Consider the following 18,511-nt stretch of genomic DNA (forward strand, 5'->3'; position numbering starts at 1 on the left):
AAACCACTTCCAGTTCGTTGTCAGAACATAAATAAGGCATTTGGAAAAAAAGCTTGCAATTTGATTTCTGGTTTATCTGCCCAGCCCAACTTAAGATTGTTCAGGTTTCTATTACTCCCGTTGCAGTTGATAACAATGCAATTTAAAGCAGAGTACAGAACACAGTTCTCTGCCTGTTATTTAATTAGTAATAATTTTGCAGCTGGAGAAACAGGGGAACTACAATCTCTTGAACTTATGTACCCTTCTGAATGTTTTTTCCATTTTTAGAGTACGATACACCATCTGCAAAAGAATTGTAGCTAAGCCTGGAAGTTGTTCTTGTAAATCTCGGGGAGGAAAGAATCCAGAACCTCTGGTTAACATGCAACATTTTGCTCTGTTGGGAATGAATCTGGTTTTGCTTTTGGGTGTTTTTGTGGTTTTTTGTTGTTGGGGTTTTTATCAGAACACAGTCATTTTTGACAGTGGGAAGCGAGAAACTGTTTCACTAGGGTAAATATGCGCATCTGTACTGGAGTCACTAATGAACTCTACTTACTACTGAATGGTGGAGAAACTCCACAAGGTGACACTACTTTTCAACTAGTGTGCTTTAACTGTAGCAGCAGTATATGCAACTCTTTTTCTTTCTCTCCCAGACTGGAAGTACAAGCAGATGTGCAGAAAGAACGATACAGTCTGAGCGGAGAATCTGGCACAGTTAGCTTGGGAACAGTTAGTGATAATGCCAGTACCAAAGCAATGGCAGGATCCATCCTGAACTCCTACATCCCTTTGGACAGGTAAGAGAAATGTGGTGAAAATAGAAGATCAATAAGCCTTGCTTATTAAAGGACTTTCTAAGCATGCCTCAGCCCATCTACTTTAATGATTACCCTTTGAAACTGCAAATTTTGTTACAAATTCAATTACATGTGACTGCTTATTTTTGCCAAGGTTATTTCCAAAGAGAGATGCCATTGCTGTAGCTCAGTAAAGTGTTTGATCTTTCGGACTTTGTGGTTTTCTTTGGGCTGTTTATTTGTTTTAACACTTAAATTTTCTAAAACAAGTTACATCTCTCTAAGTTTCTTTTGCTGTGTATCTTGGAAAGCAGTAAGAGTTTGTTTTGCTGTGTTAGCTGGCTTGTCTTGGATGACCCCTTACACTTCTGGACTCTTTCTTGTTCTAGGGAAGGCAACAGTATGGAAGTGCAAGTGGATATTGAATCAAAGCCAGCCAAATTCAGGCACAACAGTGGAAGCAGTAGTGTTGATGATGGCAGTGCTGCAGGTCGTAGTAATGCCGGTTGTTCATCCGCCTGCTTGCCAGAAAGTAAATCCAGTGCCACCAAGTGGTCCAAAGAAACAACAGCAGGAAAAAAATGTAAAGGTAAGCTGAGAAAGAAGAGTAGCATGAAGATAAATGAGACACGAGAGGACATGGATGCCCAGCTGTTGGAACAACAAAGCACAAACTCCAGTGAATTTGACTCTCCCTCCCTTAGTGATAGTATTCCATCTGTAGCAGATTCTCACTCGAGTCATTTTTCTGAGTTTAGCTGCTCAGATATGGAAAGTATGAAAACTTCCTGTAGCCATGGTTCCAGCGACTATCATACTCGCTTTACCACAGTCAGTGTTCTCCCGGAGGTGGAAAACGATCGCTTGGAAAACTCTCCACAGCCCAGTGGAATCCCTGTGCCTGTTCCAACAGCCCCAAGCACTGATGTTCCACAGCTGAGTTACATTGCTGAGGAAAGCATTAATAATGGATCTTCAAAAGATGTAGATTTAAGTGTTGGTGAAACACTGAAAGAAACAAACAACAACCATTCACAACATGCTGTGGAATTAAGCACTGCTATTCAGACTGAAATTTAAACCTCTAAGTGCTGCAAAAGTATATTTACCACTAAAGAACCCTGTCTGAAAGCTGGTTGAATGACATGTGACTTCCATAAGTTTCAGGTGACCAGCAGAAGCAAGGTTTTGATACAACTGCATTTTATATATACTTGTCTGATAAGGCGAAATACTTCATATGGATCTTAGACCTGTGTGAAGAGACATGAAGGCTTTAACCAAGTGCATTACAGCAGTACAAATACGTCCATGTTTTGTATTTTTGCCACAACTTTGCTTGAAAGCATATACTTGGTGTATTTAGATAAAAATTGGTAAATTCTTAATATGTTAAATGCTGAAATGAATAATGTCCTGCACTGTTCACTTGGAAAATAGTGGGGTTTGGGATAAATGGGTGTTAGCTTGAGCGTTAGTGACTTAAAACCATTCTTGTGTGAACTCTGTTTAAGGGAAGCAAAAGTTTTGCAGAGACCTATACAAACATCTTTCAACAGTGAATATTCATAATGATGATTTTGTTTCATTACTGGGCACACTGTATTTAGAATGCATGTAGAATGAACCGCATATCTTCAGATGGATGTAGCCTGTGTCAGAAGTGTTTGTATGTGTGTACACTTTGAGCAAGGTTATGGCATTTTACACAATTTTGAAACAGAAGAAATTGGTACTTAATCTATGGTGGAATGGAGACGTCACCTGAGAAGAACAGTGGGTTAACTTATTTATTCATGCAACCAACCATGCAGCAGCTAAGGCTACTACCTAGTGTATAAAAACTGTAAAATAACAATCCAGTGATTTGTAAGCATTGTAGAAAAGCAGATGCAGTCACCTTTCATTAGGGGGGAAAACAGTGCCCCATCAATTCTTGGTGCCTTTGGAAAAGACTGGGTTTGAAGTGCCTGGTCGTTTGAGGATTTTACTGTAACGTTTTCCAGAATGTCCTCTTTGGCCACCTTGGATCACAAAAGAAAATTCTAGTGAATAAAATGACTGTGGTAGATAAATGTATAATAATAATGAAGTATTAGCCTACCAAAGACTCTCTCAGGCTTTAGTGGACATGACATCTCTTTGCAAGACATGCATATCTTCAGTCCCAGAATCAAAGTACAGTGCAATGACTGCCCAAGTGCAAAGATGGGTTCCAAATATGCTGGCTTTTTTCTTTTTTTTTTGCATATGGAAGATGTACAGCTGAACACAAGCTGAAGTTGGCCAAAGCGCCTGCACTGTTAACATTTTTTTTGATATGTAATTCACTAAAATGACGAGAAAAAAATTGTGACTATCAGAATAAGTTAACAATGTTCTGTCTTGTGTTTCATGTATTGCCATTATGGTGCTACTGGAAGTTTGGTTGGATAAAAAGAAAATGCCATCAGCTGCAGTCCTCTTCCATGACTTAGCCTCACCAGTTTCAGTAATATGCTTATAACACTAGTGCCAGTTATGTTATTTGATAATGCTTGTTCAGTATTTGTATATTTGCAATTCAGTTTCGCTCAATAATATGCGTGTAAACTGCATATCTGAAATAAATGTCTAAATACTGACTTCTAGTGGTCCTTTCTTCAGCGTGCTGCTTAGCCTTAGAAAAATGTGTATGTTCCCAGAAGGTGCTTTTTTCTCTAAGGTGCCGACTGCTGTCATCTCTTGTTGGCTTTAAACACTTCCATTTTGTTAGGTGTGCTTTGGAAGCCGAATGCTCTGATACTTTGAAATACAAGATCTAAAGTTAGTTGCATTTTGTATGAGACTTCAACCTGATAGCTATTCTGAAAAGAAACCTGAGCTGCCTCTGTGGCAGGCAGGACAGTAAATGTTTTTCTGAGAGGATGCGGCTCTGGCATAAACATATTACTCTTTAAACAAAATTGCACCGTCTTGGTACAGGTGGGCTGGCTGTGGTCAGACTGCTGAGCTAAACTCTTTCTCCATCTAAAGTGATGCTTTTCTCAATTCACGCAGTCTGTAAGAGGTTCATTCTGAAATGCTGCAGACTGGCCAGAGTTTGTGGGTAACAACTGGCATTCTCTGCTTGGCTGAACTGCCTATTCGTTAGGCTCATTTTCTCACCTGTGTCATGACAGGCTTGGGAACTAAGAAGCTAAAACTGATTGGGATGTGTTACAGGAGACATAGCTGGGTCTGCCTCATCCCAAACCCTTACGTAAGCTGTGTTTATATCAGAGTGAAAAAGCTGTTATGCTGAGTCAACTCCAAAGCTACAATTAGAGCATTATTTATACCTTTTCCAATGGCAGATGCTCAAAGAGAATGAGAAATAGGGTGAGTGAAATGGTGTACCCTGGAAATGGTAGCAAGGCATAGAGGCAATTTTGCCATGTCATCAGGCAGTCTGAATTTGGAAGCAAGTGCAAATTTTATATTTTATAGGGAGGTTAGTGTTAACAGCTCCTTCTTATGCTTTTGTTCCCAATTGATTTTTATTCCCCACCCAATCTGAACACTTGTTAAAAAAACGTTGCTGAAGGGTAAATGTGTTGAATTAGGATCAGCGTTAACTGAATGAAGCATTTGCTGCTCATCATCTTACAGCACCAGTTGTGAATTCTGATGTAATTTTTTCAGGCCTGTATAGAAATGTCTGTTAGTCATGAACTGAAGTGTTTACTGGTTCTTTAGGCAGAGGCTGGAGAATGGAGTAAAATGTGACCAGGTGAGGCAGTCATGCTTCTGTCACTGTGCATGCAATCCAACTGGTGAATGTTCTTCAAGGACTCCTAAACCTCTAAGTTAAATTTCAGTGCAGCCTCATATGACCACCTTCAATTAGTCGTCTGAAGGCAGATGTTATTTGCTCCATGCCAACAAGGTGAACCTCCCCTTTGGATTTCATTTTGCTTAGTTTTGAATCAGATGCCTCATGCAATAGCAATAAAGTGGGTGATTTGGCTTTATCCAGTACACCTACGGAATGACTAAAGCACATCGATTTGTAGCAGTGCAATCTAATTCTAACGGCAGGGAATGGGGAGGTGGAAGACCTGTTTCTGTGAGTTTAAACCTAACTCTTAATTCCTCGGGGCCTCAATTTTGCTGTGCAGGAAATTGGAAATACCGTTTACTTTTGTAAGTAAACTTTTATCAAATGATAGTGTTACATTCAGTCACTGAAATCATCTTAGATTAATTTTACATTCCACATTATTTCAACATTAGTTACCTCTTAGAGGTAAGTTTTTCTGTTCATTTCTGGATAAGTTTTTAGTAGAAAACTGTTTTGCTGATTCATTTTGTAACTATTCAGAGGTAATATTTCATATGTGAGGGAGTCTGAACAGCACTATTAAATTTAGTGCAGCATCAAATTTTGAGTCTATAAAAAAGTAAAAGATACTTCCATTTTGGGTTTTTTTTGATCATGAGTTGGTCTATACAACACCAGGCCTGCTGGTGACAGATGGGGCACACCTGTCTCAGAGGGAGAAGGATCTTTGCACAGGAGAGCACACTTGATCCCCTTGTCCAGATCACTGATAAAGATATTAAACAGAACTTGCCCCGTAACGAGCCCTGGGGAACACCGCTTGTGACCGGCCACCACCTGGATTTAACTTCGTTCACCACAACTCTCTGGGTCCAGCTATCCAGCCAGTTTTTTACCCAGCAAACAGTACAGCCAGGAGAATGCTGTGGGAAACAGTGTCAAAGGTTTGACCAGCATCTAGGTAGACGATGTCCACAGCCTTTCCCTCGCGTACTTAAACGGGTCATCTTGTCAGAGAAGATCAGGTTAGTCAAGCAGGATAACCTGCTTCTCATAAACCCATGCTGACTGGCCTGATTGCCTGGTTATCCAATGACACCAAGTGGTGCAGGAGTGTTCATCTGCTGGAGGATAGCAAGCAGCCACTGAGAAATAGCACAGGCCTCGAGGAAACGACACCCGTGCCCTGCACTGCTGCAGCTGGAGGCTGTGTCTCACACTGAATAACAGCCCAACAGGTAGGTAAACAGCGCTGGCAGAGGCAGACACCCAGTAAACGAGGGAGCACTTACGGCTAAGTGACATTTCCTACTCCTTCAGCCAGCCATTGGGGTTTGATGCCTAGCTCCAAGCTGCTTACCCTTTGTCCCCTGGGTGGCTGCAGCTTGCAGGCAGTGAGCAGTTGCACTGACTCGGGTCATCAGTCTTGATTTACAAGTGGGGAGGGACTCTTGTTCCCTGCTGTTCAAAAATATGTATTTTGTTTATTGCAATTGGATTACATAAAATTGGTTTAGCAGTAATTGGGCTCTCACCCGCTTCTGCTGCCTGCTCCAGTAGTCATGGAGAGTAAAAAGTGGTGGTGGCGAGGGGGGTGGGGCACGCTCTGCAGTAAATCAGCTTTTTGGCCAGAGATGCAACCATGCCATGATGCTGCTCATCCCCTGTAGCACCTCTTGCCGTTGCCCTTCGGGTAACAGTGCCTGTTCAACCTGGAGCTGGCTTCTCTAAAGACTTCAAACATATTTTGAAGGGAGCAAAATAACCACAGTGCAAACCTGTTTCCCCAGCACGCTCTATTCCCTAGCCACCAGCCTCCTGTTCAGTAGTTACACACAGAAATTTGCTGTCTCTTCACTTGTGTTAAAAACAGGGATTTGTATCCATGAGCAAATCTGTCACTGCAAGCCTGGTTAGCTAATTGTGGGTTAGGTATTTTTTGTTTGGTTGATTCGTTTTTTTTTGTAAAAAGGGTGGATGTTAATGCTGAGGGGTGAGTGGCAAGCCCAAGAGAGTAACACTGCACTGCGATTTGGGTCTCCTCCCCACAAAGCCAGGTATGCCATTTGAGATTCTCCTGCCCTCCTCTAAAGAGAAAATGCTTTATTCTTAAAAGAATGTAAACGCCAGTAAACCAAAACAGATTTTTTTTTTTTTCCCCTCCCTTTTGCCCATTCTATTAATAGTTTCTGGGCCCCTGTGGTTCCATTGAAGCCATGCAGAAAGCCTCCCGCTGCAGTGCTGAAGTGGGCAGCCATATTCCGATTTGTGACTGGCAGAGCAGCTCAACCTGCAATGAGCAGAAGAGATGACGCTTACGACGGGCAGAGGGAGATGGCAGTGTGATAAGTGCCAGGGCAGAGCAGTTACAATCAGATTTAAAAGACAGGAGTGTTTCAAAATGGGGGGTGGGGGTGGTGTAAAGAGACCAGGAGGAGCAGGACAGGGATGTTACCTGTTAAGTGGGATGCTGCTGTGGCTCCTCTGCACAGGGGCCAGGCCCTTACCTGCCAACTGAGCAATTTTAGGAAATCAACACCTAAAAGAGCTCCCTCCCACACCCCACGGCCCCAGAATGACTTCCAGTGGGCTAATGCTGCCCCACAAAAGGGCACCCAGCTGGCCTTGGCTTGAGCTGATCAGGCCAAATCAGCAGGACAGTCCCTAACGAGTTGTTGGATTTGGGTTGGTTTTTTTTTTCAAAAGAAGTGCTATGTCTTTAGGAATTGTTCTGCCTGTCAGTCAGCGGCCCCCCCCCCCCCCGAAACGCTGGCTGAACTTAGCAGGCAATCTCAATGAAATCTGCACAAGGCAGGGACACCACCAGAATGACTGCAAGTACTGCCAGCCCCGTGGCAGTGGTACAGATGAATGGCTCACATGTCAACGCCTTCCATTTTTTTGGCTAAGCTGCATGGGCCATTTTTCTTACATTTGAGAGTTGCTTTTTTTTTTTTTTTTAAGAAATATATTTTGACTATTTGACTTCATCTTTCAGCTATTAAAACAATAAATGTTCCAGTTTCTTCTTTATTCCCTCGTACTTTAAAAAAAGAAAAATCTCTTTAACCTTGGAAGCGGAGGCCAAATGTTCCTAGTCAAGACAGGTGTGAGGACCATCAGACAGACAAGATCTGCAGATGATACAGCTGACCTTAAAGAATAGACGTAGCGAAGATTTAGCATGTGTAACTTCAGGGGCTGCTATACGTAGTGCAGGGCAATGACAAGTTTAAGCTTTCTAGCCCAACCTGCTCCCTTACTACTGTCAACGGACCAGAGACACGCTGACAATCAGCTCTTTGCTTTGGGAGATGGGTGACTTCATGGCAAAGTGCAATTTTTCAAATCAGGGGATGTTTGTCATTTAATCTCTTGCTGACTGCATCTGACGCAGGCGGGTACAAAGCTCTGACTGCAGCTGGTGACAGCTGCCTCCCACCAGCCGGTAACAGGTTCACTTGCAAACACACTGCTGCAGTTCTCCATTTAGAACTTCTTAACAACAGGTAATTTTAGCTTCCTGATCTGCTGATCTCTCTCATTTTTACCTCAAACTGAGTTAACCTCTGTTTTGGCTGACATTCAAGCTGGAAGGTATGAGAAGAAAAGGTAGCTTCCTGGACTACTAGACTATTTTCCTCTGGACTACTTTTAGTTTTTAGTTTAATGGCTAGGGATTGATTAAACTGTCCTAAAATTAGCTGTGACACTGCATACCTACTCATGAAAACTCATTTGTCCATTTCCTCATGGATAAATGATTGGTCAAGAACACTCCATTTTAAAAAAACTCTTGCCTTTTAAAGCCTTTTTGTCTTTTTAGTAATTGGCCTGATTGATTGCCTCCTCAACTTACTAAATTATATTATTTACTGCTGCAAATATTCTGCAAAGATTTTTGTCTTCAGCATCCAAACAAAGTGTACAATGAGATAGGAACTTTAGCAGTCAAGGCTGCTTCTTGGAAGATATCTAAAGAGCTTTTAATACTTGGGGGTTTTGGTGGCAGAGAAAGATCAAGAGCTTTTGCGATGTGGTGGCTTTTGACATTGGCTCTTACTCAACTACAGTTTTCAAGCAACTATTTTAAAATTACATAGCTAGGATTTAAGCTTTCTTTTAGCAAAAGAACTTTTCCTAATCAGTGTATTATTAATACAGTCCTCCAACTTCCTACTTATTGTTATTAAAATCACTCTGAACTCTCTTAATCAATTTTCATTTAAGTTTTCTAAACCATGTCAGTAAGTTGCACACACACAATGAATCTTCTCTGAAAATACTAATCTACAGTGGAAAAAATAAAAAGATTGAAATCACTAACATAGAAATTAGTGAATGTGAACACCTTGCCACCATGACTGAGGAATGAAATTGGCACTTTGTTGGTTAAGTACAATTGGTTGTGCATAGATCAGATGAGCAACAGATCTCTCTTGAACACATGACGATCTCATAAAAAGAGGACGTTTAAAACCAAAAAACACCAGTTGTACTGACAGGGCTTTAGGAGTTAAAAGCCTCATTCTTGACACTCTAGTTCAAAAAAACCCACATATTCCACATGTCAGAATTGTGAGACTAAAAAGTGTAGAACCGGGAAAGAAAATTCATAATTGTACTTTTCAAGAAAAAACTTTATTAATATACACCTGAGAAAAATTTTCATTAGAACAACATTCTTAATAATTTTGCAGTGCTACTGAGTTTGATATACATTTATATTACATGTGCAAAGAAGGCATTGGGGTATCTGAGAAGTTTAAAAGCTTCATCTTGAAAAAAGGAGCTTTGTTAGAATCAAATATAAAACTTAAGTACTGCCTGAAATAAGTAATAAAAAAATCATACTGATCCAAAAAATGGTTTTACTTTTAGCTTTAGGAATATGTCTGTAAACAGAAATAGCCGGTGTTTTAAATAATCTGATTACAAAACCCAGAGTTAAATATTTTCATTGCTAAGTGCAGCCACTTCTTCTCTTGTTTACCACTGCCACTTCAAAAGCCATGCAAACCAGCTGTCCTTACACACACAGAGAAAAAAAAATAATTATCTGTGCACTAAAAATTGCTCCCTTGTTAATCATTTTAAAAAACATACTAATTTATTTAATAATTAATTATTTTGATTCAAAGTGTTCCATGACAAGCTAATACATTATTCATTTACCTTTGCTGCTAAGCTGTACTGCATTGAAAATATTTAAATCTGTTTTCTATAGACAAGGGACAGTGAAGAAACAGATGGCCTGTAGCAGTTTATCTGAAAAATGTTAATACTTTTTGTAAACTCATTTTAGCAAAGCTATTGCTAACTGACCCGTTTAACTTGAAGACACTTCTTTATCACAAGAACATACAACTCACAAAATGATATAACAAGTGATGACTAAAAGTGTGTTATCTATCGTACCATCAAGACACTTCATATTATATATATAATGTAAAATATATCTTTTCATATATTTAATTAACATAGTCTAAATAAAATCAGTACGCCATATAATATGAACTCTGTTACTGAACACAAAGACACGCACTAAATTCTAGAGATATAAAATGTATACAACTACAAGAAAAAAAAGAGCAGCAAGTTTTAAATGTGCATATGCTGTCAAAACAAACAATTCAAACAGTCCGGGTAAAGACCCGCTTCAAACCATGCAAGTCTGCAGAGTTCATACATCCATCTTATAAACATGAACCGTAAGCATGCAAGTGATAAATTTTAACTTCTTAAAGTTCATAAACCTTTTTAAGGCTCTCAAGATCTTCCAAAGTGTACTGATGATTCTGGTTTTCTGAGAGTGAGTTAAACAGTTGCTGAACCTGTTCTTTTTCATTTTTGCTAAGAAGGGCCAGCACCACCTGAAAAAACAGATTATTTTATAATTAGCACAGGTTGATCAAAAATCATAGTATTTGACAGAGATACAAAATCAGTGTATCATTTTCTTATAAGATACGAAAATTTCCTTCAGGTTCCTGTTCAACTTAAGTATGCATTCAATCTAGGTTGTTACCTTAAATCTTTCTGCCTTGCTCAAGTAGAAAATGTGCTGATATACAAGGCCAGGATCTTTTCCAACGAGGTAATATTCCAATGACTGGATAAAAATCAGAAAGATTTCTCCTTCAAGTTTATTACTTAGCAGCACTGGCAATTTTTTTGGATCAATAATCGTTAAAAGATCTGCACAAGCAGCTTTATCCTTATTGGTATTCACTGCATTTATAATCTGACCAAAGTCATAAGCATTAGATGGTTCAGAAATACACAGTTTCTCAGAGGTCTTCAGTGGCACACTCTCTTGAACTGCTTCCTTAGAAGTAACATGATCAGTCACAACACCTTCTGGTGCAGCAAACTGTCTCTCTTCCTGGTCATCACATTCAGTCACCTTCACAAAGAAAACAGCAACAAATCATTTTAACGTGGATAACCTGAAGCTTCATAAACTGTATGCATATATCCATCAATAATGTCACTAAATTAAAGTTAGCACTTTACTCTTCATAAAAGAAAGGCATCTATATTCCTTTATGTCCTACTTCCCCACAGAACAGCACCTCTCTAATTCATATTTAAAGGTTTGCAGCCAGAAATGTGTTTTTTACATTTCCTTTCACTGCTTGGCACTCCACTGTTGAAAGACAACTGAAGACCACTGGGAGAAAGCTAAGGAGGACTGTATAAATAAATGTACATATATTAAATGTGAAGTTGCAGAAGACAAGCAGAACTGAAGTTTAGTCACCAGATACCCACGTTTCACTTCACTGCTGTGCCTCCAGAATAGGACAGATACATGGCAGCTGTACTGGGTGGTTGGTTGCAGTCTTACTGCGGAAGGAGAAAGCTCAGCATGGTCTAACTGCCTGAACACCCACTGAACTTCTCCAGAGTTTGCAGTTTCATGAATCAGTCACTAGAAAATTAACCGTGGGTTCAACTATGTTTGCTAAAATCCATTTCAAGCTATCGAGAGTTGTGGAATTAGTACAAACACTAAATTCTTGTTGAACATGGTCTCTTCAATGGATGCCAAGGTTTTTGGAAAGTCTGAAGATACTGCACTGCATAGTACTGTGCTGTGAGCTAGATTAGTCATTTTTGGAAAATACTGCTTTGGGCTTATACGCTTTTTGTTCTACTTTTAACAATCCTTAGTATCAAGAGAGAAATCTTGACTGTCTTGTATATAATTACAGTTTGATTAAAATGGAATAATAATGATAAATCCCAGTTTCTAATCAAATTTGCCCTTCTTTTCTTTGCAGTCTGTTTTCAGAGAACTACCTTGTACTACAGCAAATAAGACAGGGAAGGGCAGCATAATTATGATAGCAAACATAAATGCTTCCTGCCCCACCCCTGGAAAAATCACCACTGCCAGTAATGTAGTTCGCTGGTCTTTCAACAATGCAGTCACTTCCCAAACCTCCTCTAAACACTCTCCAGGTCCCTTTGTTTGTCACAACTCAGAGCTTAACTAACACTATACCCGGCTTATGCTAGTTACATAAAATCCCCTGAACTCGTGACAATGTGAAGTGTTTCAATAAAACAAGTTGGCTTTATATGAGTAACTGCAGTTTCCATTATACCACCATTTTGAAATTACATTATCAAATTACAGTATCACTGTACAAACCGGTAACTATGTATTTTAACTATGTATTTTAAAACAAAAAGGGGGGGGGGGGGGGAAGACGAGACACATTCTTAAAGGACCAGCAAAGCTACAATCCAAAAATATCGGATGACTGAGAAATCCTTTCATTTCCTAATTCTACCCAGAACTCTGCAAGGCTAACATTTGATCCAGTACATAACATTACATCACCTATTTCTTTTATAAGACCCTACAGATATTTTACCCATAAACTTGCTCTTTAAGGCAGGATTTCACTCTTCAGACCAGTAACTTTACTACTTTACAAGGACAGGCAGCATGCCTGCTGACAATGAACCTTTGTCAGCAAAGTCCCAGAACCTCCCAGACTAGCAAAGACTTTAAAAGCAAAACTGCTATTTGACAGCTGTATTCCGTTAAAACAGGTATTTCAAAGTCTGAAGTTTACAAGGAGCATATCCTCAAGTTTAGTGCCATCTAAATGTACTTTTTTCCATTTCTGCGCTTTACTATAGAATATAATGCACACTGAACACATCATAGCCAAGAATCCTCCAATGTGCCCTCAAAATAACATGAAAAATACAACCCCACCCCCAAAAATGTAGACCTAAGAAGTGCAAAACAAAAGCTTTAATATTATCTCTTCAAATGTGCGGCTTCCGTACAAAATGGTCAGGTATACCTCTTGTATGGTTACTTTCTTCCTTTGCTTTTGTTGACTGCCAGCTGCAGCGCTGCTGTCAACGTTAAGCAGTTGGGTTACCTCCTCTAGTTCCTTTTTTGCTTCAAGAACATTTGGATCTATTAGAAGTACTCTGTTGAAATCATCAACACTGGCTTGATAATTCTGTAAGAAGAAGGGAAAATAATTTTTTTCATAAGCACACTACTATAAAAATAAATTTGAAGCACCATACTGTCCTTTACAATTAAGAAAAATAAAAACGCTAGGATCTTGACATTAAGTAGACAAAAATAATCTAAATACAAACAGTGTAATTTCATTAGAGGGGAAAAAGGAAACTGAAGAGGAGTTCGAGTTAGTATTTTGTGACTAAATACTTCCACATTAAGTATGTAATATGAATTCATTTATTCTGAGAAACGTATTTCCTGTATCAGAGAATACATTCCTGAAGATTGCTGCTTTTAAGCGTAATTGCTTACAGTGTAACACTTCCTCAGTCCATCAACAGTTTGGGTACTTGCTTTGCCAATAAAAGAGAGTTAAATTAAGCTTAGATTTAAAATATACCTCATCTTCCTGGGCTTCAACCCAATAGACCATCTCTTACAGTTCAAGAAGGGAAATTTTTGGTAATACTTGACAAGATTGGGATTATGTTATGAACTCTGGGATAAACAGGATTAGGAAGACAAACACAGCGACAGAGTAGCATTAGGACACAGTTCCTCAATAATCAGTCTTGTCATTTGTTTAATGTTTTTATTTCAAATTTTGACACAAGGAATTATGATTTTTTAGACTAAATTTTCTGGAGAGACAAAATTAATAGCATGAGTTCTGAGGAAGACTGGAGTATCACATAGAGAAATCAAGACACCTTGAGGGCTGGAGTATCAAAAATAAGGATGGGATGTAGCAGTAAACAGTAATAGACCATAAAAAAATCAACATACTTTCTTTGTGTGAGGGACCTAATATTTCTTCTGTTCCCAAGCAGTATCATAAAGTTACTGTACGTCATTCATATTATCATGAAAAACATCCTCATGTACCAGCTGAGGCATTTCCTCAGCATCTCAACTGTAATAAAAGTACTAGTGTACAAGTCACTCATATTCTCTTTCCTACATGGAATATTTTGTTCTATACTGATGACCAGTATTCAAGGTGCAGAGACACTGCACTGTCTGTAAGTGAACTGAAGTCTGCTGTATCATGAAAGAAGAGTAAGAGAACTAGAATTATTTAGCCTTGGGAATGAATGCAGAAAGGGGGCAGATTGCTTTAATCAGAAAACAGCTACTAATTAAGCTAAATCATCTGAACTACAGATGTGAAGATTCACAACTACAGAGAAATGAGATTCTGGAACAGACTTCTAAAAACAATGACAAGGGTCAGCAAACAACCAACCCCCCTGGATTTAAAATTGCAGCCTGACAGACTTCACAAGAAAAAGCACGCAAGATGGTTGTACCCAAAGCAAGAGACTGGACTACCAGCTGTAGGAGATGCAGTCCAGGGTCCTATGTTATAGGCCTAATTTATCACACAAGCACAATTTTTTCCTGATCATCCCTTGACTACATCTCAGTAAATCTATTAAAACCCCTGTAATTTACTACATTAAATTCCACAGCAGCTTTTGTGGTAAAATATCTGGATATTTATATGCAAATAACACGTCCAAGCTTAGCTAGGTCTTTGCCAAACTACATGCTTTTAGCTCTTAAAATTTTTCATTACAGAGTCAGTTATCAACCTCAAATGACTTTTGTTACTTTCTCTGGTTTCACGAATCACTTGCATCCCTGGAATTAGCAATAATGAAGGCATTAAATTCAACCACAACAACACATCTTGGGAGTTCCCAGCTCAGACTGTTCTGAAGGAATCCATGAACACTGTGTTTCAGGTTATGTCTTCAGTAATACAAAAATAGAAATTTTTTCTAGGACATTCAAAAAAGCAGAAGTTATTTCTCTGTAATTCTTTACATTCTTCAGTAGTGGGTAATTCCCTTTTTTTGACTGGTAGAATCACTATATATGTGTGCTCATATTTATACTAATTTTTTATCAACTTCAACAAGATAACGTTACAGGTGATTAATACCAGGTAGCTTGGTACAGTTACAGAAAAGCTTTTACATAAAACTAAGACTTTTCACCTTCTTTGAAAATTAATAAAAGCAAACTTTCAAAGTTTCACAGCCACTGTACAACAGAGGAACAAATTTATCACAAACAAAAGATCCCACGGTTTCTACGACTTGCATTTGGAATTAGTAATATGAGATGAGAACAGGCTAGTATACTGTTAAGCATCAGCAGGTTGTCCTCAGGTATTTGTAAGCTGAGAGACAATCAGATAATTTTTTGGCATCAAAATTAATGGAGGTCTGAGGTTTGATGGACACTGCTGGAACTTGGTGGATGCTCAGAGTGATCACCTCCAGTTATAAACAGCAACATGGCAGAAAGCATGTTTAAAGACACTTGTACAATTTAATACAAAGTAGATGATGACAGATGCCGTCATGAGCCAACAGAAGTGAGACGCTGATAAATCAATATCAGGTTAAGAGCTGACAGGTAGCATAAGGATTGCTATGAAAGAATTGTCAAGCGTAGAGGCTAATTAACATCACTGAAGAAGGGGAACCAACGGATGGACAAAAGGATTGACATGGTTCAAGTAATGGAACAAGAGATTTGCAGTCACATTCAAGATGAGTATGAGCAATATAAATCTGCATTTATGAAGAACAGGTAAAAGGATACTCAAAAAACCGTATGTAGGATACTCAAAAAATTGTGTGTAAGATGAGCACAGTAGAGACACCACCACCACTGTGTAGATGGAAAGGAGAAGGTTGAGTCCCTACACTGTTCACAGAGTAAGAAAGCAGATTACTGGCAGAGGTTTGTAATGTGTTTGGAGAAGGAAGAGAGAGAGAGCGAAGATAATTAAACCCCTGGTTTAACATGACAAGCATTCAAATATGAGTAGATGTCAAAAGACACAGCTTGAGATTTTAGTTTGGACCGATGAAGTCATACTTGGAGAGAATCCATTTGTCATCAGCGAAGATATAGTAACAGACTGGGATACCCAGAGGAATAGCAGAACATTAGAAGAGAGTTGAAACTTGCTTAACCAATCTCCAGTCAAACCTCATTTATTCCAATATTCTTGTGTTTTCACAAATTATTACAAGCCAACATGCAGGTTTTTATATTGCAAAAATATTTATATAGTATATTATGTATGTCTAATGCTCTACAAAGTAATAAATCATCAGCACTGCATATTTTGTATTCACCCATCAACTGCAACTACCTGATAGCCTTTGAAGAGGATAACCAAGTTTAGAAGTGCTTAAGAATACCTGCCATGTTCTTTTTCCTCACCTGTAATCCTTTGTACGCTAGTGCTCTTCTATAAAAAGCTTTAATATTAGAATCTTCTATCTGAAGAACATGATCACAATCCTGCTTAGCCTCTTCATATTTATACAGTTTCAAGTAACAGAGAGCTCTAACACAGAAAAACAGAATACACTGCAATATAAGTAAATTCTACAGTGCTGTAGTGCCAACAGTATCTGACTCATAAATGTTAATTACAATACTTCACACAATTCAGTCTCAATGTGGTTTTTTTAAAGTACATCAAAACCAGCATCACTGGATGGATTTAGAGAGGGCCAAATCCTGCAATAAAAGTTAAAATTCAAGTACAACTAATGCTTGAAGTTAGGCAGGTATGTAAGTATTTTAAAAGTAGAGCCTATGTTAAAATATTAAGATAGTATAGTAGTGGATATAGTATGGATTTTATACAGCCATTCTGGGTAAAAAAGTGCTCTAGATTAAATAAGCAATACTGCTTTCTGCACCTAATTATTACTTGGAAGACTCCTATTCAAGTACTGCCCTAACCAAATCCTTCTTAGTTTGTGAAAGCTGATAAGATTACAGCATAAAGAATTATGCTGCAGAATTAGGTCAACCTTTAAAATAATGCTATTGTATGACCTTGTTCCTACTTTTATTTTCTTAAAATGTACATTTTCTCTGAACTATTACTCTGAACTATTTGAGATACTGCTACTGCAGTCAGTTTTTAATTAAATTCATACCAGTATTCTAAAAAAATGCTGCAAAATGCTATGCTAATTATAACTTTTAGTATTGCTTACTCTATTTATATAAAGATTTTAAGATATCTATCATTGACATTAATACTTGCTCCCCTTGGAAAAGAATGCAGTTTAACAAAAAAATGAATTTTGTTATTAGAAACACTCATCAAGTGGGAAAAAAATTCCTATTTTTACAACAGTGACTGAAGGGATGCAAAATCTCTATTTGCAGTGAGAAATTATAACTATTGTTATCCCACAAAGCAGGGTTAGATTTTGGATCTTTACCTGTTAGTGTAGATCGTACATTCCTCGGTATTTAACTTCATGCATTCGCTGTATTTATTCACAGCTTCTTCATATTTACCCTTTTTTACAAAATCATTCCCTTCAGTTTTTAATGTCTTGAACTTCTCCTCAGCTTTCTCACCTACATTACAAAAGGATCACAGTGTTACATAAGAAGGTCAGTTCATTAAGGGTAGCCGAATAATCTACCGAGACTAAGAATAAATGCTTGGCAAGTGGAGTATCTTTATCGGCCTACACATTACCATTTCTGTCCCAGATCTCCCTGCTGCTCTAAGAAAGGCATAAACTACCATATCTACATTTGGCACAACACATATTTCCCCATGCACCAGGGTAACTATTTTGCTGAAAATCATGGGAATGCCAACAGACAGCTCTACACTTTCACCTCCTTCTGTCTACCCCTTCTGTGGGGTAGAGAGGGACTATGTATCTCCAGAGATACCAGTCTTATTTAGAATGGTGGAGATTTCATCAGAAGGATTAAAGGCCTTCTAGATCTCCACCATCACACCAAGGCGGCCATAATTTGATCTAATATTCTCTCTGCAAGCAACTATCTATCACAATTACTATGCTAAACTGACAACAACAAACAAATCATCACATCAGGAGGGGTTAGTGATACATCAGTAATATTCTGTTAATAACTGTTTAAAAAAGATGCTTTGAGGAACCTGAAAACACCTAACTATACTTTTTAAATTATTATTGTGTTCTTCCATAATTGTCTTTCCTTCTAAACTCCACACCATTTGTTGCATATGCTTCTGGGTTAGACTACAATTTTTAGCTATGTTTCCAGTGGAAAACCAATTCTGACTGTAGTTTCACACCTCTGTTGTGAGCAGACAATAATTAGTAACACTGCTCTAAGTAACTCATAATGGAAAAATCTGCTTTTTGTACCTTGCTAAAGAATATGAGCCCCTTGCCAAGCTTCAGATTTTAAACACTGTATATAACCAGATAATTTTAACCAATAATAAACTCAGTGAGTTCTTTTACAAAAACATGGCAATCTCCTATGCCAGAAAACTACATTTGGACTTGGAGGGAAAAAAAATAAGAAACCATGTGAAACCAGAACAGACTTATGCAAGAAACACAACTAAATTGTAACTCAAGTTAT

At 38.4% G+C, this 18,511-nt stretch overlaps 2 protein-coding genes across 15 annotated transcripts in view; one reads left to right on the plus strand and one right to left on the minus strand.

The window, feature by feature from the left end:
* Window positions 1-3,409, plus strand: part of RNF19A (ring finger protein 19A, RBR E3 ubiquitin protein ligase) — a 60,382-nt gene extending 56,973 nt beyond the window's left edge. For all 13 annotated transcript variants that reach the window (XM_054816090.1, XM_054816094.1, XM_054816092.1 and 10 more), the window contains 2 exons: window positions 642-785; window positions 1,175-3,409. In XM_054816090.1, the coding sequence (XP_054672065.1) occupies window positions 642-785; window positions 1,175-1,865 (835 nt within the window). In that variant the 3' untranslated portion in view covers window positions 1,866-3,409. The remainder of the gene's footprint in view (window positions 1-641; window positions 786-1,174) is intronic.
* Window positions 3,410-9,247: 5,838 nt separating this feature from the next.
* Window positions 9,248-18,511, minus strand: part of SPAG1 (sperm associated antigen 1) — a 44,680-nt gene continuing 35,416 nt past the window's right edge. For both annotated transcript variants that reach the window (XM_054818017.1, XM_054818018.1), the window contains exons 15-19: window positions 17,356-17,497; window positions 16,334-16,460; window positions 12,915-13,079; window positions 10,616-10,993; window positions 9,248-10,460 (exon numbers count right to left, since the gene is read on the minus strand). In XM_054818017.1, coding sequence (XP_054673992.1) covers window positions 10,329-10,460; window positions 10,616-10,993; window positions 12,915-13,079; window positions 16,334-16,460; window positions 17,356-17,497 — 944 coding nt within the window. In that variant the 3' untranslated portion in view covers window positions 9,248-10,328. The remainder of the gene's footprint in view (window positions 10,461-10,615; window positions 10,994-12,914; window positions 13,080-16,333; window positions 16,461-17,355; window positions 17,498-18,511) is intronic.

The sequence above is a fragment of the Grus americana genome, chromosome 2, assembly GCF_028858705.1.
Source record: "Grus americana isolate bGruAme1 chromosome 2, bGruAme1.mat, whole genome shotgun sequence".
Taxonomy (NCBI): Eukaryota; Metazoa; Chordata; class Aves; order Gruiformes; family Gruidae; genus Grus; species Grus americana.